This window comes from Kogia breviceps, chromosome 14 (assembly GCF_026419965.1).
Source record: "Kogia breviceps isolate mKogBre1 chromosome 14, mKogBre1 haplotype 1, whole genome shotgun sequence".
In the NCBI taxonomy this organism is placed as follows: domain Eukaryota; kingdom Metazoa; phylum Chordata; class Mammalia; order Artiodactyla; family Physeteridae; genus Kogia; species Kogia breviceps.
In genome coordinates this window covers 69515914-69538912 of record NC_081323.1, presented here as the reverse complement: position 1 = coordinate 69538912, position 22999 = coordinate 69515914, and the positions used below count along the sequence as shown (strand labels likewise).

The 22999-nt window shown below is 47.1% G+C and overlaps 1 protein-coding gene across 1 annotated transcript in view; it reads right to left on the bottom strand.

Moving 5' to 3' along the window:
- VWA3A (von Willebrand factor A domain containing 3A) overlaps nucleotides 1-20867 on the bottom strand; it is a 45232-nt gene extending 24365 nt beyond the window's left edge. Inside the window, 15 exon segments of the mRNA XM_059036973.2 lie at nucleotides 1089-1183; nucleotides 1624-1704; nucleotides 3352-3455; nucleotides 3565-3700; nucleotides 5439-5564; nucleotides 7500-7565; nucleotides 7777-7885; nucleotides 8197-8322; nucleotides 10554-10660; nucleotides 12053-12151; nucleotides 14080-14134; nucleotides 16276-16353; nucleotides 16452-16579; nucleotides 20355-20478; nucleotides 20797-20867. Of these exon segments, the coding sequence (XP_058892956.2) occupies nucleotides 1089-1183; nucleotides 1624-1704; nucleotides 3352-3455; nucleotides 3565-3700; nucleotides 5439-5564; nucleotides 7500-7565; nucleotides 7777-7885; nucleotides 8197-8322; nucleotides 10554-10660; nucleotides 12053-12151; nucleotides 14080-14134; nucleotides 16276-16353; nucleotides 16452-16579; nucleotides 20355-20478; nucleotides 20797-20858 (1496 nt within the window). The 5' untranslated portion in view covers nucleotides 20859-20867.
- Nucleotides 20868-22999: the final 2132 nt, after the last annotated feature.

The window sequence follows — 22999 nt, the reverse complement described above, 5'->3', positions numbered from 1 at the left end:
AAATGTATCATTGTTTTCTCTCTCTGTTTTAAGATCTCTAGTGCTATTCAGCCTTCTCCTTTTATTACTTCAAATCTTATAGTCCCATCTCCTCCCCACCATTCTCATTTTGAGACAGCTATGGATAGCAAAAGAAAATCCACTGGATAGAGAGTCAGAAGGCCTTGGTTCAAGTCCCACTTCCTGTGTGGCCTTAGGCAAGTCACAATACCTCTCTGATCCTTGGCATATTTAACTATAAACTATTTAAAATGAGACTCTTCATCGTGTTGCTTTGAGAATTAAATGATATAATAGATGAACAGTATTACCAAGCATAATACTTGGTAAGTGGTAAGGCATCAAGTAAGCTATGGAAGTGATAATGATATTTTGGATACCTATTGTTTCTCCCTACTCAGCATCCATTACCTCTTCTCACAGCAGCATCTTGATTTTTGGGGGGTGAGGAAGGGGAATACCTCTGTCTCTAACAGTCCATTTGAGTTTGGTAGAGCTGACGCCATCCCAAGTTTTAAGAGTGGACATTTGACCCCAGGCAATCAGAACATCAAACCCCCTTGGCCCTAGTGAATAGCTCAAGGATGGACCGTTGCCCCAAGCCCTGGGAGTGCTAAACTAGAAGGAAGGAAGTTGGGAGCTTTGGGTGGCTATCTTGCCACCTGGAGGGGAAAGCCAGCCTGAAAACAAAGCGAACAGAGAGGAAAACAGAGCTGAGGGATGGAGAGAGATTCCTGACATGCATGAACCTCTGGACCAAGCCATGCCTGAAGACAGTTAGCAAATCTAGTCTAGAATTTTCAGTTACCTTAACCAGACTTCCCTGTTTTGTTTAAGTCAATTTGCACTTAGTTTGTGTTGCTTTTTAACAGAAAGATTCCTGAGTGACACTGTTGATATTGAGTGACGCTATTGTTGATGTTGAGGATGATGGTGGTGACTTTTCCCTCCAGGGGTTCTGCTGTGTGATTACTATTCCTTAATCGAAATGATGGCTTCTGACGCTACCAACAGGGAATTCGAGTTGGTTGAGTGCTGTGTCACACATGACACCCATGAAGGACAAGAACACTACTGGGGGAAGGTACCTTTTTTCACAGACGGTGCCCCAGATTCTTCTGCTGGCCAAGGAGAGCCACTCGATCCGTCTCTCATACATCCGCATAGCTCTGCTGAGCTGTTTCTGCAAACTCATGTGCCACACACAGTGAGCGACTGTGCAGAGCATGGCCAGATTAAGGGGTCTGGGGGGAAGGGGGTGTACCCCACTTGGTCTCTGGGAATGGTGTGTCAAGGCCATGGGTATCCAGGCAGTACAAACATTCCACTAAAGCATGGACGAGTCTGCCACAAGATCAGGAAGGGAAGAGTCAAAGTATTTCATTGCCTCAAATGGGGAGGAGGTAAATGTGGACCCAAAGGATCAGAGGCTTTTGATCCAGGTCCCTGCCTGGCATCCAGGTCCCTGCCTGGGGAGGAGGTGGAGAAAGCTCCAGAGGGGCCTGTGGGTAGAGCACAGTCTCTGTTTATAAGAGGGAGTTCAGTTAGTGGCTTGGTGTCTCCACATTCCACCCATCTCCCTCCCCGCACCCCATATTCTGACTGATGGGACCCACCACTGACCTGGTACTCATACAGGAAGGGCAGGTCCACGTGAATATTCTTCATTGCCCCATCATGCCATTCAAGTTGTACCATTGCCTTCTGCACGCAGGTGTGGCCAGGAGGGGAGCAGGTGAACAGAAGCACAGGTGGGGGAGGATTTTAAGTTTAAATTGGCCACCGGGCTCTCCAGGTGAGATGCAAGACAGGGAAATGGGCTCTTAGCACATCTGGGGTTGGACTATTGCCCCTCTTCCCCACACACCAGGCCATTGCCTTATCTGGAGCTGGTAGCAGAGGGCTTCAGGATACAATCCCCTGAGTGAACTGTGCCTGACAGCAAGCCAGCTCCCTTCTCAGGAGGCCCTTCTGAACATCAGAGTCTCTACTACAAGATATGGTTGGAGGTTTGGTAATAACAGAGTTGGAGACCTTAAAACATGCTAGCCATGAGTTCTTAGGTTTGGGAACCCAGATGGGCCTTCATGGACACTTTGAAAATCAAGTTTGTTCATTTTGTTCTTTCATCCTCCACCAAGTTGTTATATCTCTCACTACCACTCCTTCCATCTAGTCATCCATCCATGGGCTGCCAGAACTCCACCTCCCCACACTCTCTCTTTCCTTGCATTCTTCTGCCTTTCCACTGACCTTTCTTTTCCTTCCTTTTCTTTCTTTTTTTTTTTGACCGCATGGTGCGGTATGTGGGATCCTAGTTCCCCGACCAGGGATCGAACCCATGCCCCCTGCAGTGGAAGCGCAGAGTCTCAACCACTGGACCGCCAGGGAAGTCCCTCCACTGATCTTTCTATTCGCCCATTACCATCATACCATCCTTCCATTTTTCCATCCTTCCACCCTTCCTTTAATCTTTACTTTCATTCTTTCATCTTTTAAAAGAAATATTTATTTAAGTAATTAATGTATGTATTTGGCTGTGCCCGGGTCTTAGTTGCAGCACATGGGACCTTCGTTTCCACGTGCGGGATCTTGGTTGTGGCATGCGGGATCTAGTTCCCTGACCAGGGATCGAACCCGGGCCCCCTGCAGTGGGAGCGCAGGGTCTTAACCACTGGACCACCAGGGAAGTCCCCATCCTTTCCTCTTTTTAATTTTATCCTGTCATCCATCCTTCCATTTTCCCTTCCATCTGTCCATCTGTTCACTTTTCCATCCATCCATCCATCCAACCATCCATCCATTCTTTTACCTATTCATTCATCATTTCTATCCATCCGCTCATTCATCCTTTTCATTCTTCTTTCCATCCTTCCTTCCACCCACTCAGCCACCATTCACTGAGTGCTTACTTGTACTAGATATTGGGGATAGAGGGTTGGAGAAGAGCTTTTTCTTTTAAAGGGCTCATACTTCGGTGGGGATTAGACATGTAACAAATACACACATTAGCGCATTACAGGAGTGATAGTAGAAGTCTGTACAAGGTACAGCGAGGACACAAGGAGAGTGTGTTCTGAATGGGGAGGAGGAAAACCTCCAGGGAGGAGGTGACTGTGGTTCCTCTTACCCCAACCTCCCAAGTTTCATTTCCTTGAAAAACAGCAGTTAGAGTAGATTTGATGAGAGTTCTAGAGTCCTGGGTGGAACGCCTCCATCCCACTCCAGGCCCTCAGGCCCTTGCTCCCTGGGCTCTGTCTTATGACTTCTATTTCCTGAACATTTCCAAAAGGAAATACCACTCAGGAGCTCCCCTGCAAAGGACTGGACAGAACTCTGAATCTGAGTTACCTCATGGATAGTTGATGATACTGTCTTCCGGAGAACAGGCAGAAATTCCTCTACGGGAGAGAATGCATTGGGTGCCAGAACCTGATAAAGGCTTAGCTTCTTGGCTGTAAAAATAAATGGTGGGGTTTGAGGCACCACTCATGGAGCCCCAAAGGGTTCATTCCTTTCAGTTAGTCACCTGAGTCCTGGGTTCTTCCCTCTTTGGGTATTTACCTTTCAGGCTATTGGTCTTTAGCCATTCTGCAGAAGACTTGTCCAAGTTTGGGAACTCAATTGTGAGGGGATCCTCATGCTTTGGGGGTTTAGGCAAGAGACTCGCAAGTGGCCTCTCTGCAATCTCTGCGGAAATCTAATTGAAATGAAAAATCATCCTTACATAATCATATTTTAGAGCTGGAAAGTTCACAGTCTCCCCCATCCATCCAAGGGAGTATCTTAAAACACTACCTGGTACATTAAAGGCAGTTCTGCCTTCCCCTCCCACTATCCCCATCCGCTTCTCAGGAGATTTCTGGAATTCCCAGGAGAAGAGAGAGATGTACCCAGAAACTGACTTCCTCTTTCATTTGTCCATCTTCCTCACCCCTTCCCACCCTTACCATTAAGATAAGCACCTCGGACTCCAAGATGACAGGTGGCCTTGCCGAGGGCTCAGATATAAGGCTCCAAGGAACTAAAAACTGTCTCCTGCACCAAATCATTTAGGGAGCCCTGATCTAGCCCAGCCTCCCTCGCCCACATTTACAAACAAAAACCTGAGGTTCTGAGAGGTTAAATCACATAGTTCATGTATGAGGAAAACACAGAACAGCAATTCCCAAACTTCAGACTTTCGAGTACCTCCTTCATGAACTTTGCTATGAGTACCACTGTACTGTTATTTACTTAATATTTTAAAAATCAAACATATAACATTAAATCTTTTTAATTATTAATTTTAATAATATTAATTGAAATTAATGTTAATTTCAATTTTTGACTTCCTTTTTTGTACTTAAATAATTTTAGAAAGATCTATTTCTGCCATAATGAGCTAGTTTTAAATGCATAACATTGAAAAGAATATTAATCTATGTATCACCTTATAATCATCTTGCAAACTACAAGGAGTACATGCGTTTCATTTTGGAAAACATCTGGCAAGGTTTTGGCATCAAACAGACCTGGGTTCAACTGAGACTAATCAGCTTCCCTCTGTGATCTCAGGCAAATTATTAAAACTCTTAACTTCAGTTTTCTCATCTGTAAAATGGGGGTAATAACATACCTACCGCAGACGGTTGTTATAAAGATAAAATAAGGCATTTAAAGAATTAAGCATTGTGCCCATCTTATAGTGAGCACTCAGCAAGTGAAAACTATTCTAATACTAATAATTACTGTTATTGTTTTAGATAATCAGTAGAAGAGCTGAAACTAAAATTTAAAATCCCAGTCTAGGGCTTCCCTGGTGGCGCAGTGGTTGAGAGTCTACCTGCCGATGCAGGGTACAAGGGTTCATGCCCCGATCCGGGAAGATCCCACATGCCGCTGAGCGGCTGGGCCCGTGAACCATGGCCGCTGAGCCTGTGCGTCCGGAGCCTGCGCTCCGCAACGGCAGAGGCCACAACAGGGAGAGGCCCGCGTACCACAAAAAAAAAAAAAATAAAAAAATAAAATAAAATCCCAGTCTAGGTCCTGTGTTATTCATTCTGTGAAGCTATAAACGCATTCCCAATTCTCTTCTGTACGCAGCTTTAACTGTGATTGTGTCCATAAGCTCTCTGAGTTACTCTCCTGATGTTAAATTAAGCGTCCTCAAGCAGGGCCTTTGCCCTGAATGAGATACTGGTGGGAAGACCGTCTTCAAGACAGCCTACCCTGTGTGGTTGAGGCTTTCATCATTCTCCAAACTGGGGGGAAGGGAGGGGCAGTGGTAGGGGGAAGCGGTGTCAAGGAGCCTCCTGGCCTTTCTCTGAAATAAACCTTTCGCTTAGAAAATCCACCAGGATCCTTCCGGCGGAGGCCTGGGCAGCTCACAGCTGTTGGGACAGCGGGGGGCGAGGCCTCGCTTTGTTCGGTCTGAGCTTGGGGCTCTCACCACCTACCTCGTGCATCAAGCCGGTCCGCTCCTCGCAGGGGGCGCTCTGGTGCAGGGCTTGCACATGGACCCGGAGGCTCTGGGCCTTCTGGATTTCTGCCAGCAGCTCATCCACCTCCCGGCTGCTGTAGATCTGGGGGTGGTGAGGGCAATCAGTCATCCAGAAGTCACCTGGCTACCGGCATTGGAAAGCGGACGTTGTAAACCGGGGTCCATGTGCAGGACAGGGCCTGCGAAAGTCAGTGTTCCATTTGTACAGTATTGGCTTGCAGTGTTTTTAAACAACTGAAGGGCTGTCTAGCCTTAAAAATGGGAAGAAACACTTTACACCCTCTAGGATGAAAATAATAATAATGATAGGAGGAGGCGTGGGGAGCAGGAGGAATTGGAACTGTGGGGTGAGGGTGGAATTGTAAAATGGTGCAGCTGCTGTGGAGAACTGTTTGGTGGCTCCTCAGGAAATTAAACAGAATTACTACCTGACCCAGCATTTCTGCTCCTAGCTTTATACCTACAGGAATTGAGAACAGGGACTCAGATACTTGCACACCAATAATCATACCAGTTCACAACAGCTCAAATGACCATTGACTGATGAATAGATAAACAAAGTGTAGTTTATCCAGAAAATGGAATATTATTCACGCAAAAGGAACAAAGTTCTGATACAGGCTACAACACAGATGAATCTTGAAAACATGATGCTAAGTGAAAGAAGATGGACATGAAAGGTGTATGATTCCATGCATATGAAATATCCAGAATAGGTAAATCCCTAGAGACAGAAAGCAGATTGGTGGTTACCTGGGGCTGCAGGGGAGGGGGAACAGGGAGTCACTGCTTTAATAGGTACAGAGTTTCCTTTGGGGGCGCGGAATGGAAATGTTTAGGAGCTAAATAAAGGTGGTGATTGTACAACATTGTGAATGTACTAACTTCCCCTGATTGTTCACTTTATGTTATGAGAATTTCACTGCAATTTTTTTTAAATGTAAAGAAACCACACACATACAAAAATTCAGGTTTCTGGCTCTTGTTGAAAAATCAGAAGACCTGGCAACACTGGTGGTCACACCCCTACAGAACACCCGGCTGGGGCTGCGTGGAGGAGCCTCTTGAGCTGCGGCAAGTGCTGCTTCGTTCACCGCACTCCTTACCGCTCACTGTTGTGTCCCCATCAGAATCAGTTGTCATTTTCTGTCACCTTTGCACTGTTGTTTCGCCCATAATAACGAAGACAATGAAATTTGTTTTACCCATACCTCTACCAAGAGTGGAAAAACAACAGATAAGCCAAGAGGTTCACAGGTTTTAACAGAAAATATTTCTTAAACCAGCCAGTTTCATTCACTCACTGTACTTTCCTAGCCCCTGGAGTCTGTGACTCCTCTAGAGTCTGGGCAATGAGGTAAACAAGAAGGGGTTCTGCCCAAGGAAAATGTTGCCTGACCTTGGCTCCCTCGTGGGAAATGTCCGACTTTTCGACACTCGAACATACTTGTGAGATGCGAATATTCATGTGCTCACGGCGATTAGCTTAGCAGGCAAGGCACAGCCTATTAGCTGAGCCAGACCAAGTGGATCTACACACACATTTGTTAACTGTCACCTCCATTGTCGACACGGAGTACACGATGTTATTATTAACCGGGGGACTGGTACAGAATTACTTGCTCATTCAGAATTGATTGCTGTGCGTCTCCTGCTGTAGGTGGGGTCCATCTAGGAGAGAGAACTGAAGCAACTGCTTCAGACTCCGAGCGCTGGTGGGAGCCGAGGTGGGCTGGGGCCCATGTTGATGGCAACTGGATAGGGATTCAGGATTCTACCGGCGTGTAATCAACTCATCATACACACCGACAATAGGATCTCTTGTGACTTCATGTTGTTTCTGTTCTTCCCACATATTCATTTTAACCTGATTTTACCTCTGTAAACCCACCGAGTTGGGGAGCAGGGAAAGCAAGCACACACACAGCATGGTCTGTCAGGCCCAGATTCCCCAGGCACTATCTTGGAGGCAGGCAGGGATGGGAGGAGGGGGCAGTGTGTCGGCCCAAGGGCTTACCTCTGTCTCTGGGCTGTAGCAGTGGTAGTAGCCCCCAAGAGCTTCTGCAAGGTTCTTCAGAACAGCCTGCGGGGATGGTGACAGGGTGAGCCGTCACTAGGGCAATGCCGGTACCTTAACAAACTTTCTCCTCGTCTGAGCCTCCCAGCTGAGCTTACCAACAGGAGAACTAGGTACAAGGAGAGTTGTTTTCTGGTCCGCAGCTTGGGGGCCTCAAAGGCTGGCCCAGCTCACTATAGCCAATCCAAGGGAAGCCTTGGAGAATCTCGATACTTACAGGGGGCACCTGACCATCGCATTTGTAGGTGATGATGTGGGTGATGAGGTCCCTTCCAACGGTGGACTGTTGGATGTACTCGGACAGGATTTCAGAAGGCTGATCTGGGCTGTGGAGAAGACGGAAGAAGAGAAGGGGACGCCTCAGCCTGAGGACATTCCGCAACAAAATGGTAATTCCCAAGGAACATCTACCAAATCGAATCAACCGCCTGTGTCCCGGGTCACCTGTGTAAGATGCAGGGCTGAGTGGGCCACAGGCCTGGCCACCCTGGCTGCCCTGCCCCATCATCTGTGGACAAATGGCCTGGAAACACAATCCTTCTCTCAAGCGTCCGTGAAGAGTCTTGATTGTCTTTTTTCTAACAATGGTTTGGTTCTCCAACCCCTTCATGTTATCAGCTTAGGAAAGGAGACCTACCAGCTTCCCATTATGGTCACCAGAGAATTCAGCCCCTTCAGAGCGAAGATTTTCTTCAGGGCTTGCAGCAGATTGCTGCCTCTCTCAGGCTGCAGTTTCTTTACCCAGAGCTTGAGTTCCTGGAGGCTGGGGGAGAGGAGAACAACCTAATAACGCTTCCTAGGGGCCAGGCCCAGGACAGGTACGAGCTGGTATAAATCTAACAATCGTTCTTTGAGGCGGATACCTTTATTCCCATTTTATAGATGAGGAAACTGAGTCTCAGCGTTAGGACTTGCCCAAGGTGATACTGTAAGCAGCTGGCAGCGCTGAGACTTCAAACCAGGTGTGACTCTAGGGCCTGAGCTTCTAGCGACTCTGCTGCATGGGGGTCTGGGGCTAAGCTCTTTTCCCCTCCAGCTCTCCTGGGAGGCAGACCTCAGCCTGAAGCACAGAGTTAATCCCTTAACCCTAAGAGGGCTTGAAGAGAAGGCACCGAGGCTGTGTGGCTACATTCCACATGGGCTGGGAGGCACACCACTCGTAACAGGCAAAATGACATAACACAGAGCTTTCTTGGTTAAATGCCTCATGTGGCACTAGTGAGACAGCCCTTCTCTCTCCATTTCTCTTTCAGTCTGACCTCCCCCTGCAAAAAAGACCCCTCAGCTCGTTGCTAGTAAGTCTGTCTTTCATTACTATAACTGTTTGAATCTCCCTTTTAAACAAAGAGAACAAATCACAGGCCTGGCGCCCTCTCTAGCCAATAGGTTTCAAGCTGGAATTTTTTTTTTTTTTTTTTTTTTTTTTGCCGCTCCGGGGCATGTGGGATCTTCCCGGACCGGGGCGCGAACCCGCGTCCCCTGCATCGGCAGGCAGGCTCTCAACCACTGCGCCACCAGGGAAGCCCCAAGCTGGAATTTAATAATGTTGTTTTGTCTGCTTTCATTCTATTTATTTTTATAGCGACTTTCTAATTATGGCAAGTGATACGGGCTTCTCAGTTATGGTATTGATAGTTGCCTTCAAAGTAAATATAGCGTTGATATTTTAAAAAATCGATAATAGTACAAGTGGCACAGAGTAAATAATAGTTCAGGAGGCAGGGATATGACAAAAGTCACAAGGGAAGACCAGGAATAATTGCAGTTGAGGAACTCTTGGCTAGATGGTCTCAAGGTGACTTCCAGGTCTGACATTCCAGAGCTCGGGGGTTGGACAAGAGTGGAAATCACAGTAAAAAACACTCTTACCCACTGAGTACCTGCCCCATGCCAAGTACTCATTTTTCACTCATCTTCACAACAACTCTGTGAGAAACAATTGTCCTCGCCTCATCCTGCTAACAAGAGAGTTAAAGGACCTGTCAAGATCCCCCAGTAACTGTCAGAGCCAGGAATCAAAGCCTGTGATGCCTGAACCAGCACTTCTCTACCTGCAAGGGCTCCTCTTTACAGCTAGTGCTGGGCAAGGCGACCTCCGTCCCAGAAACCCGAGCATGTGGTTTTCCCTGGGATCCGCTCTGGGCTTTGGAATCCAATCCTGACTCTGCCATTTTGGAAAAGTTCCCTAACCTGAGTCCCAGTCTCCTCATCTGCAAAACGGAGGTAGTAATCCTATCCCATGTGTTGGCTATAAATATTAAGTAAGAGAGTACCTGTGAAGTGCCAAGCATGGCACCTAACACATGGTGGATGATCAAGGCTATTCCCTTCATGGAAAAGAGATATCTATTTACTGGCATAAGTAAGTAGAAATTCTTAGCTTCCCCCTCTCCCCACCTGCAAAAAACTCTCCAAACCAGAAACTCCCAAAGGACTAGCTAAATAAATTACAGTATATCTACACAGTGGAATACTATGCAGCTATTAAAAAGAATGAGGTTGATCTCTGTGTACTGAGAGAAAAGGATAGTCAAGATTACGTGCAACGCCAAGATGCAAAACAGTGTAATGTGCTCCTGATTATGTTTAAATAAGAGAGGGTACACACACAGATGCATGTATGTGCAAAGACTGTGGAAGTAGATAGAAGAAACCGTTATTGGGAGGTGAGGGGGAACTAGGTAAGAGGGAGACTCATCTGCTATTATTTATCCTTTTATTCTGTTCCAGTTTTTGAAAATGAGCATGTATTATTTTCATAATAATAAAACTACCTTGCTAGTTTTCTGGGTAAAAATGGTGTCTCGTCTTTTCATTTTGTGGTGCTCGTGGGGTGACTTTTCCAAAAGTTACTGGCTCCCTGTGTTTCTGCTTTTGTGAATTGTCTCACTTATCTGTTGGGGGTCTTGCACTTAATCATGGAATAAAGACACTAACACTTAGGGAGGAAGATGACCAGGTAGACGTCCGGGTTAAGGCTGGGCAGTCACTCACCTGGAGGTGCTGACTTCTACCGGGCTGGGCCACAAGGTGCCGGTGGTGGTACCGAAGGACAGGACGTACAGCTTCTTCTTGTGGCTCAGCTGCTCATCAATGAGGCTCTGGTGGGCAAAAGGGCATCCCTGGCGGCCAGAGCCACGGGCCACGTGGAGCCTGGCTTCACCTCTCACGCCGTGGCTGGGCCCTCTGGGCTGGGGTGTGAGCCGTGCTGAAACAGGCTCGTTTAAGGCCCAGCTTAGTAGCCCCACGTTGACATCTGCTCGCTGCCCATCCCAGCCTGCTCCTGGCTGTGCGTGGCCGGTGTGGGGCCTGGGTGGCCAGCCCGCGGCTTGGCGGGCCAGTCGGGAGCTGGGCCCTCACTCCTGCTGACCGCAGACCACGTGCTCTTCTGCCGCAGCTGCTGTGCACTTGGGTCACGGGTGCGGTGGAATGAGCGCCCAGCTCAGCGTGTGCTGTGGTTGGACCCTCAGCCCTTCGCTGTGGCCCCCAGGGAGGAGAAGGGAGGTCGGGGCCAGCGGTTTCTGTCCCAGGCGTGTGAGTTGGGGATAGAGCGACGGGTGCGGGGCCAACCCATGGGACGCTCTCAGGCTCAACCTGGTGAGCGTCCAACAATAAGATAACTCATCCCGCTTCTTCCCGGCCAGCTACAAACTTCACCTGTTACTGTCAACACGAGCCTTGCCCTGGCTAAGACCGGACCAGCCCAGCTGGGGGATCTTTGGAAACCGGGCCCTGGGACCTGTCAGGAAGGGGGCCCTGCACTGACACCTGTTCCCTGACACCTGCTGAGACCAGGAACAAGGGACAAGTCTGGAAACTGGCCCATATAGATCCCTCTAAAGGGTCCTGGCACCAGCAGCTGTTGCTGCTAAGGTCTCATTCAAAGCTCTAGAGGTTCCGCGAGGAAAACAGACGCTCCGTATCACTTCCCAGAGACTACAGAGGCTTTTTCCGATGCCAGACTCTGTACTGAGCACTTAATTTGCATGTACTCCTTTTGTCCTCTGGTGACCCTGTGAGGCGGCGACTGTCATCCCTGTTTTACAGATGAGGTAACACGGTCACACAGCCGAGAAGTGGTGGAGGTGCCTGGGACTTGACCCTAGAGTTCTTAGCTTCTGAGTTACGGCCAAAGTAACCAGGATAGCTCCTTGTGTGGAAAAGGCTGGAAGACCGTTCTGTGCTGAAGTCAGTCCAACTGATTACCACCTACGTGCCCTCTTTCCGGGCTCTTGAGACAAAATCAGGTTAGTAGGGACTGCTGTGGTGTGAATACTAGAAGCTCACACTGCAGCTGAGAAAGACTCTGAGGCTGGGTTTTGCAGAACTCAACATACATATTTTTTAACTGTAGGTGTTCATTAAGTGTGAACTGTTCTTTGCAAAACGCTCCATTTTGCCCTTGCTATAAACAAAGCCCATTAGCAAGCTTACCAGGGAGGGTGGGGTGGAGGTGCCAGTTCCAGGTCCTTCTCTGCGCCCGAGAGACTTACCATGAGGTCATTTTGGAACTCCTCCTTCTGAGGGCCACTGCTGACAGCTGACACATCAATGAGGGTGCCAACTCTGTCCCCCTTGATGAGGCCAAATGCCTAAAACCAAAGAGGGCATGCGGAAACAACCAGCACAGCTCCCTGCTTCTACAAACCTTTTACTGGGCAGCTCTGTGTAGCAGACGTTCAAGCGCTCCCCGACCTCAACAAGAAGCCGCAGGAGGAAGACCCATTTTATAGAAGAATGCTGCAACTACTGAAGCCCGGGCGCCTAGAGCCCGTGCTCTGCAACGAGAAGCCCCCGCTCGCCGCAACTAGAGAAAGCCCGCGTGCAGCAACGAAGACCCAACGCAGCCAAAAAGAAAATAAATAAATTTAAAACAAACAAACATGCATTCCCTTAAACCTAGCCATTGAACTTCTAGAAACTCATCCCATAGAAATAACTGCAAAAGTAAATAAGAGGGAATTGGAGTCCAGTGATGCCAGATAGTCTCAGTTTTTCAAGAGAAGACTGAAAGCAGACATAAAAGTGAAATATCAGGATTTTAAAATCTTGACAACTAATTCAAAAAATAAAACTATGGAGGCCTAGAAAAACATGGTTGTAGGGCCAGATCTGCCTGCGTGCCACCGGTTAATAACCCCCGCTTATATCCTCTGCAGATATGGAAACGGACACCCAGAGAAGTGAGGCCTTGCCGACAGCAGAGCCGGGAACTGGGCCCAGTGACGGACTATGCATCACCCCAGGTGCCCCAGAACCCAGAAGGCTCACGAGCTGGTTTACAGGTGATTGCTTCCCTGGAATCCAATCGGGGCTTGTTTCCTGGCTCCGCGGTAACTCCATCAGAAAGGGGTAAGGGGAAGAAAGACCCAACCAGCAATCCCTGCCCCTTTTGTCAAAAGTGCCAGGACGGGTGTGATGTGGGTAGGCAGGTGAGAGCAACATTCCCTGAATGGGTGTTTGTGGAGTAGGTGAGGATTTCACCCCTCTCAGTTCTCTCTGCCTGTGTTACCACGTGCAACCAGAGGGGGCATGCCACAGCTGGAGATGTGCATTTGCTGACCTGTCTAAGCAACTGAAGATGGTTCTGGATCTGAGATGTAGACTACACCCTGGAATCGGCCTGGGTAGTAGAGGTGGGGCTTGAGGGTGGGGAGCATGGATTTCAGCATCTTGCCTGTCCCAGGGTTTAAGAAAAGAGTTGAGGATTGCCTAAGGTGAAAGCAAATGGTGGGCCAGAAAAGCATCAGTGGAAGAATATAGGCTAAAACAAATAAGAAAGCAAAATAAAGGTTAATTTGCCCATGATCACTCTTCTACTCTTTGGGTCTGAGGAAAACATTTAATCAAACTTTCAAAAGTTATGTCCAGATGATCAGCCGTAATCATAAATCTCATTAGGGGTCTGAGGTTAAATGGTCCAGGGGATTTCTGCTGTTCTCACTCAGGATCTGTTTCCTCTTCTGGTAACAGCACTCTGGCTTTCCATGTGCAGCCATCTGTCTCCCTTTTCTCAGTCCATGAGGTTTGGGGGGGCTCACCCAGTCTCCCCCAACTTCCCTCACCCCCTGTCTTTCCCCAGGAGTGAGCACTAGTTCCAGGCCCAATCAGTTAGTGCATCTCATCCTCTTGGTTATGGCGATTGGTCTAAATTGGTCCAGAGAGTGTCAATCCCAGGTCTTGGGAGGGTGTACTGGGAAAGCAAGGTGAGATCCTTTCTGACATGTCACCTTAGTTGGTGACATGTAAGCTTAGAGCTGCTGGTGACCATCTTCCCAAGACTGGGAAGAGCCTTCCCGAGAGTAAAACCAACCCAGGGGAAAGCGGAGCTCAGAGACAAAGAATGACATCATTTGAATCCCCGGATACAGCGGTGTTTGAGTTTTTCATTTCTGTAGGTCTAGAAATTCCCTTTTTAGCTTTGGCTAATGTAAATTGGAGGTCTAGCACTTGCATCTGAAAGGGTTCTAACAAGTACAGGTGGAATGACTGAAAGGGGGCAAAGAATGAAATCTATTACCTTCTTGCTATTTTCTGTGAGCCACTGAATTCTCTGTTGATAGAGTTCAATAGCTCTGTCAAAACACCAGGAAGACTTGTCACCCAAGGTCAGCTTCATCACTGAACAAAACAGCCACTTACATACATGGAAGGAAAGTGCAGATGGGACTTTCTTTCTTTTAACGTGTCTAAGGCAGTGGGAGAATATAAGGAAAAATCTAGCAAAGAGAAAACTGAAGGTCTTCGTTTTCTGGGATAAAGGATGGAGGGGATTTTGTGAAAGGGATCAAGTGTGTGTGGGGGGGTCCTTTTGCTGATGCAATGTTCATTATAAATGGCTGTGGTTTGGTGGAACTAGGTGGGCTTCGAGGGAGGGCCAGTCTATGGAGGATGGGGGTCGTTCTCATGAGGAAGGTGGAAGAACATTCTTACTCTTCTCAAATCTGTGTCTTCTCAGGTGAGACTTCCTAGTCACCTGGACATGATCATAAATGCACAAGTGAGGCAACTCAGCAGCAGTTTCTCAGTGGATTGATGAACAAAAAACTTAGTCTTTGAATAGTAAGTGGCCAGGGGAATTGCTTGAGTTTCCCTTATTGCAAACTATTCCAGTGGCTGTTTGGAGACCAGCCTGTAATAGGCACTCAAGTTAAGGACTCAGCCACGTGAATTTAACTGAATTGCCCTCACTGAGGCAGGTGGGATTTGGGGGCCCAGAGAAGGGCAGGGAAGGCCTTTGGATATAAACTCATGGGCATGGGGCAGTGGGCAGAGTCATAAGGCATGCATGAGTGTGGGTGCAGGTAAGGGCATGGGCAGGTAATGAGACGAGCTTGTCTTTGAGGCCCAGCTCTGCTGTTTACTAGCTGTGTGACCTTGGACAAGTGTGGTGAACTCCACAGCTTCATCAGCTCCAACATGAAGATAATAAGACTTTATCCAAGTCAATTTGCCAAAAGTTAGTTTACTGAAAACCAATTCTCTGAAAATCAATTTGCCAAATGACCAATTAACTGGAGACCTGAAACACTCCTTACATTGCTGGATTCACAATTAAAACCAATCAACCAAAATCTTGCAGAAATCTTTAAAATCTGTTTAACCTTCCAACCCAATAAAATTTGCTATAAAAGTTACAGTTAAAATGTTTTGATAAATTTGGCAAATTGGTTATTTAGTAATTGACTTTTGGTTAACTGTCTTGAGAGTAACACTATATTTTGAGTTGTTGTGAGGATTAAATAAGATAATGTGTGCAGCCCTTAGCAGAATTTCTGACACATTAAGAAATGTTGGCTATTGGGCTTCCCTGGTGGCGCAATGGTTGAGAATCTTCCTGCCAATGCAGGGACACGGGTTCGAGCCCCGGTCCGGGAAGATCCCACGTGCCGCGGAGCAACTAAGCCCGTGAGCCACAACTACTGAGCCTGCACATCTGGAGCCTGTGCTCCACAACAAGAGAGGCCACGATAGTGAGAGGCCCGCGCACCGCAATGAAGTTACGGCCCCCCGCTTGCCGTAACTAGAGAAAGCCCTCACACAGAAACGAAGACCCAACACAGCCAAAAATAAATAAATAAATTAGTTTTTTTAAAAAAAGAAATGTTGGCTATTAATTATTATTCTAACCTTTTAAGAAACCTCAGGCAAGCAGTAATCATGGCCCATAGATTGCTACACCGGGGATGGATGGTGCTGTCAAAAATCTGGTTTGGGGGAATTCCCTGGCAGTCCAATAGTCAGGACCCCTCGCTTTCACTGCCAAGGGCCCGGGTTCTATCCCTGGTTGGGGAACTTGGATCCCACAAGCCTCTTGGTGTGGCCAAATAAATAAATAAATAAACCAAAGAGAAGCTTTAAAACAAAATCTGGTTTGGAAGTGGGGAGCCTGAATATTTTTTGACATACATCTGTAAAAGTATGAACCAAATCAATCTGTCATCGAAAGTGGTCACTCTTAACCATTACACATCAGATGAGGCTGTGAGGTTTCATGTGTTCATCCAAAGGGACCATGGATTTTAAAAGGCTGAGAAAAACTGATATGGTCCAACCTCTCTGTTTGCAAAAACAGGAAACTGGGGCTAGAAGCGGGAAGAAGCCTGCCCAAGGTCCCACAGAGAATGTCATTTGAACAAAGTCCTTTTCAGGTGACTGAAACCAGGTACTTCTTGAGCTCTTGGGTTGTTGGGAAGACACTGAGAGACATACTTACTCAGAAAGCTTGGATTCGAACTGGTGAATGGTCTGGGTGGAGATGTGCATTTTCCTCGTGACATTGCTACCCTCCTTCCTGAAGAAGAAAAGTCTTATGAAAGGGTCTCTTGGGCTCAGGGGGACGGACGCGTCTTGCAGGCTTGGGCGGGGGGAGGGGAATGGCTTCAGACTTACAGCATGGCTGTGCCCTGGCTTATCAGGTCAGCCAAGGTGAGTTTCATAGACTTTAAATTGTGTGTTAAAAGCCAATCTTCTGAATCCTCCCAGGCTGAAGGCAGCTGGGTCTCATCGCCCTGCAGCCTCTGCAAGACAGAAGCCAGGGTCAGACAGAAACCAGTGGAAAGAGAGGGTGAAGTTGAGGATGTTTTGGGTTCCCTCCATGTGGACCCCTAAGGGGTGCCAGCCTGACCGGTCCCACCCGAGAGCAGTCTGTTCAAGAACTCGCCTTGCTGAGGCAAACAGACAAATGCGGAGGCCTGTGCTCTGGACCAGTTGCCCGGAAATACCCGTTCCCATCCCTCAGCTCATCCCCAGTACGTGTCTAGAGGAGTCAAACGCCAGTCGCCACATCCTGCCTTGTGAGAGACTGAATACACAAACACACTGGCTAGACCCTGTATGACAGCAGAACTCCAACCCACACGTGTAGCAACCAGTCCATGGAGCCAGACCACAACCTCTGCAGCAACTGGACTGGGAAGTCAGGACTCTGGCAGTGACTGCCAGCTTGCCTACTTTTCATCTCCTTTTCAGCTCAGGACCAACCAGAGAAAGTCAAACATGCCCCCTGATCAGTCACAGGAGACGCCGGCTTCTAGTTAGTCCGCCTCTGGCTTCCTTCAGGGTACACCTGAGGCTTTCCCTGTTTTTCACCATAAAGCTTTCCTTCTCCCCTGCCAACCTTTGAGTCTCTGTCAAACACAAGTAATGGTGGCGTCTTTGTTTATTTCTGTATTTGCATTCCCTGCATCTTTTCAGGTATATGAGTTCTGCCTCCCTCTCAGTCTGAGGGATCCTCCACAAACGTTTGTTGACTGATGGAAGAGGGAAGGGGTTTCCCTGTCCATTCCAGAGGCCAGAAACAGGAGCAGTGGGTAAAAGTTTTAGAGGAAGAATTTCCGAGCCATCACAGGAGTCTGGCCATGAAATGAACAAGCCCAGTGTCACTTAACATAGTACTAAGCTCAGGACGTGGGTGGTGGCCTTGGTGATGGAGCTGAGGTCGTTCACAGCAAGCATTCAACATTGGTGATACATTCTGAGAGCCAGAAGGTGGAGAGAGCTGACCTAAGACTGAGCCCACTTTGCCCTGTTCTGAGCCCTGTTTTGAACTAGGCACTGTCCCTGGTCCTAGGGCTACTGTGTGAACAAGATAGAAATGTTCTCGCCCTCTCGGAGCTCACATTCTAGTGTGGATTGATGGTCAGTAAAGAAAAGCAAAATCAATGTCCATAATTTCAGCAAGGAACAACTGTATTAAGAAAGTGGGGCAGGGCAATGTGATAGAACATGACTAAGGTGGAGATGGGGAGGTCGCTTTAGCTGAGATGGGGGGTCAGGGGAGGCCCCTCTGAGCTGTGATCTGGAGGTTCAGATCCTGTGTGTCTCTGGGCGCGCACAGCCCAGGCAGAGGGGGGCTTGGGGGCAGGGGCAGAGTGCTGGAAGAACAGAAAGGCGGCCACGGTGGTTGGAGTGTAGCGAATGCAGGGTAAGCAGCGTGGTGTGAGAAGAGGCTGGAAAGGTGTGCCAGGCCTGGAGCAGACAGGGATGCTGCAAGAGCTTCCAGCACGGCCGCCATAGTCTGTGTGAATTAGTGGGCCTTACATGTTGCCAGGGTTGGCTGTGACTCAGGGTGTGGGACACGGCCTCACAAGGGGAGAGGCCGGCTCAGTCCCACAATGAGAGAAACCGCCCTGCCGCGTCCAGTGACTGTGGAAAGGGCCTGCGCACTGCTTAGCCCACCGCGGCCCCCGACTACACCCAAAGAGGGCTTTGCCTGTCTCCTGTGCGCCTGTAAGATGGGCGTGTGATGCTAAGATCTGGAGCGTGGCCTGGAGTGCTGCTGCATAAACGGTTCTTTTTTTTTTTGTAGTACGCGGGCCTCTCACTGTTGTGGCCTCTCCCGTTGCGGAGCACAGGCTCCGGATGCGCAGGCTCAGCGGCCATGGCTCACGGGCCCAGCCGCTCTGCGGCATGTGGGATCTTCCCGGACTGGGGCACGAACCCGTGTCCCCTGCATTGGCAGGCGGATTCTCAACCACTGCGCCACCAGGGAAGCCCCCATAAACGGTTCTTAACAGTGACTCTTGTTTCCCCTCAGGTTGGGTCATAAACAGAAGGTAACAAACAAACAAAGGCAATGAAAATAAACTGCTGCTATCATATTCCAGCTAGATAATATTGGATGCCCGTGAGTTCTGTGCCTGAGACCTTCTCCCCCTCTGTTTCAAAAGGAAATTAGCAAGTGTTAAAGAAGTGTGAAAACACGAATAATTAGAGCAAACTCTTAATAGTGCTTATTATGTGACAAGCACTTTCCGTATATTAACTTATTTACGTCTACAAAATAGGTTCCATAGTTATTAACCTCATTTTACTGACAAGGGTGCTGAAGTGTTGAGAATTAAGCAATTTGTCCAGTCACACAGCTGGTTAGTGGCGGAGCTGGGATTCAAACCCAAGCAGTATAGCTTGAGCCATGCTCATAATCACGATACTATATTGCCTTTAAATTACCACCAAACCGTGACTATCTTTGTGAAGGATCAAGAGAGAACTGACTGAAAAGACAACTTTCTCAGTATGTGATTCTCTGCTAATTAATGTCCTGCCCCAGAAGAGCACCGCCTATAATCTTAGCCCCAGCCGCTCGCTTAGGAAAATGCTGCTCTGCAGCATATAAACACTAGGTGTCACTCACTCTTCTCATCTTTCAGGACAACCACCTCCCTTTGGTAACACTGAACCTGGTAGACTTCTAATTCACCTCTCTTCCATTTTACTCGCATTTGAAATGATCCATCACGTTTTAGGACATGGATTTTGTATTATTAATATTTGAAGAGTCCCCATTAAACACATGATGGATTTTGACTGTAGGACATACTGATTATATACTGAAGGATGTGCTTTACATACAGAAGAATAAGATCTTTGTGCTGGGGCAATCCTTTCTCTCTTTCCCACTGCTATTTAGTTGTGAAGTAAAGGAGGCCCCAGTCGTGGCTGATAAATAAGAGTGGTCCTCGTACACCTGGAAAGTCATGTATTTGATAAGAAATTAGGTGAAATAAAGACTCATAGTACCAACATCTAAAGTCATTGAAAGAATTCTTCAGAATTTCCAGACTCTATTGACATTTGCTCATTTCCTTTTAATTAAACTTGCTTTCCCATAAGTGCCAATACTGGAGAAAAGTAAAACACAACGATTTTCCTGATTTTTAATTGCTAGCATTAAAACTGTATTGTTTTTGACTGATTATCATTTCAAAGGACCATTGTTAAACTCTAGTGTAGAATAGGTAGACGGTTATGGGCCAGACTCGGACGGACAACCCCTGATGACAATAGTTTCTATGGTGGAGTGAATTGCGAGTTCTAGACAATCCACTCACCACCACGGGAGGAGAGCTCATCAACACATTGAGAGTCAGCCTAAGACCACAGTTCTGGTTATTCTAGAGGTTAATTCTCCTGCCCTAACGTTCTCACTCCAATGGCACTTCCTGAAACTGATTTTTGGATCTAGATTTTAGGGAATCCTACAAGAAAAACAAATCTCAGGAAGGAGAATCTTAGAATTATATTCCTTAGTCTTCAAGCTTTGAGAACAGTGTCTTCACATCCCCCTGAATATTTAATGATATGGTCAAGAAGGCCATACAATTTCTATAAACAGCGTAGAGATTCTTCAGTCATTTCTAAAGGCAGGGGATCAGAGAGGAGTGTGTAACTAATCCTTTTCAGTCCTGAGATCCCACGTGAAGAAAGAAATACCCAGAGTTTAACACATTCTGCATTCCCAGACTATGGTTTGTAAGCACTGCCATCCAGTTAAAGCACTATGGTTTTTACCAGTAAGTCCTGTGTCTGGTTAATATGTGTAACCCGTAGTCCATTGTCTAGCTTTTGGCCACGTTCATTGATATTCTTCTGGTTCAACTGCTTCTTTGGATCTCTGTCATTGTTTCTCCTCATGCTAAAAAACACAAAGTGATTTGATCAATGCCCCAGCACCAGAAAATGACTCCACCTTGTCAGGGCCTCCAGAAACATTTTATTTCTGTACAGTAACTGGGAAAGTTTCCTGTGTAGATCCCGATAAAATGTGGACTCCAGGTTCATAAGACATTTTATTCTAGTGTTTTGGTAGTTAGGTAACTGAAGCCCTCAGGTATAAGATGATGCATCGACCATTTACCCAGTCTCACTTAAAGGCAGGTATTTCCCCCTCAACTCCCATGAACAAAATATTGTTGTTGTTATTTTCATTTGGAAAGTCCGAGAAGATGCTTACCAATGATTTTCCAGAAACTTATTATCTTGACCATGGAAGATATGACTAGTTTGTGTGGCCATTATAAAAACACCCAATACTTATTTTCCTAAGGAGGAAAAGAATACCAGAAAAGAAAAGGGTAAGTGCAGCATATAGACAACAGCTCAACTGTTCTTTAATTCATTCATTCAATAACTACTTATTGAACACCTACTAGGTATCAGGCTTTGTGCTAGATGCTGAGGATACAACAGTGAACAAGATAACAAAGTTTCTTGACTTCAGCACTTTCGACATTTTGGACGAGCTAATGCTTTGCTGTGAGGCTCTGCTGTGCTTTGAAGGATGCTTAGCAGCATGCCTGGCCTCTACCTATCAGATGCCAGTAGCATCCTTGCCCCCCTGCAAGTTGTAACAACCAAAGACGTCTCTAAACATTGCCTAATGTCTCCTGGGTAGCATAAGTGTCCCCAGTTGACAATCACTGAGCTAGACATTGTCCTTGTCCTCCCAGAGGGGGAGAGTGATGTAAATATAGTAATAACAAATTGTGGAAAGTACTGTGAAGGAAGTAAACAGGATGATATGATAGTAATCAGGAAAGGAATCTGCTTTGCATAGGTCAGGTGATCAGTGAAGGTGTCTTCTGAGCTTAGACCTTTTTTTAAAAAAGTATTTTATTTTATTTATTTTATTTTGATTAATTAATTATTTTTTTTGGCTGCGTTGGGTCTTTGTTGCTGTGTGCAGGATTCCTCTAGTTGCAGCAAGCAAAGACCCAACGCAGCCAAAAATAAATAAATAAATAAATAAATAAATAAATAAATAAATAAACCCTCCCCCCCGACACACACAAAAAAATCCAGGGAACTCCCTGGCTGTCCAGTGGTTAGGACTCCACGCTCTCACTGCTGAGGGTCACGTTCAATCCCTGGTTGGGGAACTAACATCCCGCAAGCCGTACCATGCAGCCAAAACCCCCACAAATCCGAGGTCACACCCCCTCTTCTCCCTCCTGTTTAAAGCTATTCAAAGGCTTCCCTTTATTTCTAGGATAAAGACTAAGATCCTTAAGATGGCATTTGAGGCTCCCAAGCTCTGGCTGCTGCCCACCTACCTCTCCAGCTTTCCCACTCCACCACTGCTCACTGCTTCAGTGTTTGACAACCCCGTTCCCCTTCAGTTCCTAGAACGCTGTACAGTTGCTTTAATCACAGGGTCTTCTCATGTGCTGGTTTTGCTCTGGAACATTCTCCTCCCCTCCCCCCAACCACTCATCCTTGACCTTTCAGCTCAAGTGTTACTTCCTCTAAGGAAGTCTTCCCTTCCATCCCACTCGATTCCAGGTTCCTTTGTGTTATGTAAACTGTCATAGAACTGTGCTCCTTTCTTTAAAAGTAATTAACTTAAGTTAGAATAATACATTTATTAGTGTGATTTTTAAGAATTGGCATCTTTCTCCCATTAGACTGTAAGTTATGCGAGAGCAGGGGCTGGCAGACAGTAGATATTCTGAGGAGGGGAGGTAAACCTCAGTTCTTGAAGAACTGACTTCACTTTCTGCTCTTGGGTTCCATGAGATACTTGTTCCTTCTAATTCCCTTCCTTTTTGCTTAAGCGACCTCGTTCATTTATTTATTATAAATGTATGTATGTATTTATTTATTTTTGGTTGCGTTGGGTCTTCGTTGCTGCACGGGCTTTCTCTAGTCACAGTGAGCGGAGGCTACTCTTTGTTGTGGCGTGTGGGTTTCTCATTGCAGAGGCTTCTGTTGTTGCAGAGCACGGGCTCTAGGCACACGGGCTTCAGTAGTTGTGGCACATGGGCTCAGTAGTCGTGGCTCGTGGGCTCTAGAGAGCAGGCTCAGTAGTTGTGGCACACGGGCTTAGTTTTTCCACGGCATGTGGGATCTTCCCGGACCAGGGCTCAAATCTGTGTCCCCTGCATTGGCAGGCGGATTCTTAACCACTGCACCACCAGGGAAGCCCAAGTGACCTCATTTCTATTGCTTATTACTTGCAACAGAAAAAATATTGTCCAAAACACTGCAAGTGAGAAACTCCAGATGGAACTGCAGCTTCAACATTGGAGTGTGTGTTCTTATGAAACCATTAAATTAAATAGCCTAATGATGGTTCGGCAACTTGCTTTTCTCTTTGGGGTCTTCAATCTTTTATTCAGAGGAATTTTCTTTTGAGAAGCACCAAGATAATGTGGCAA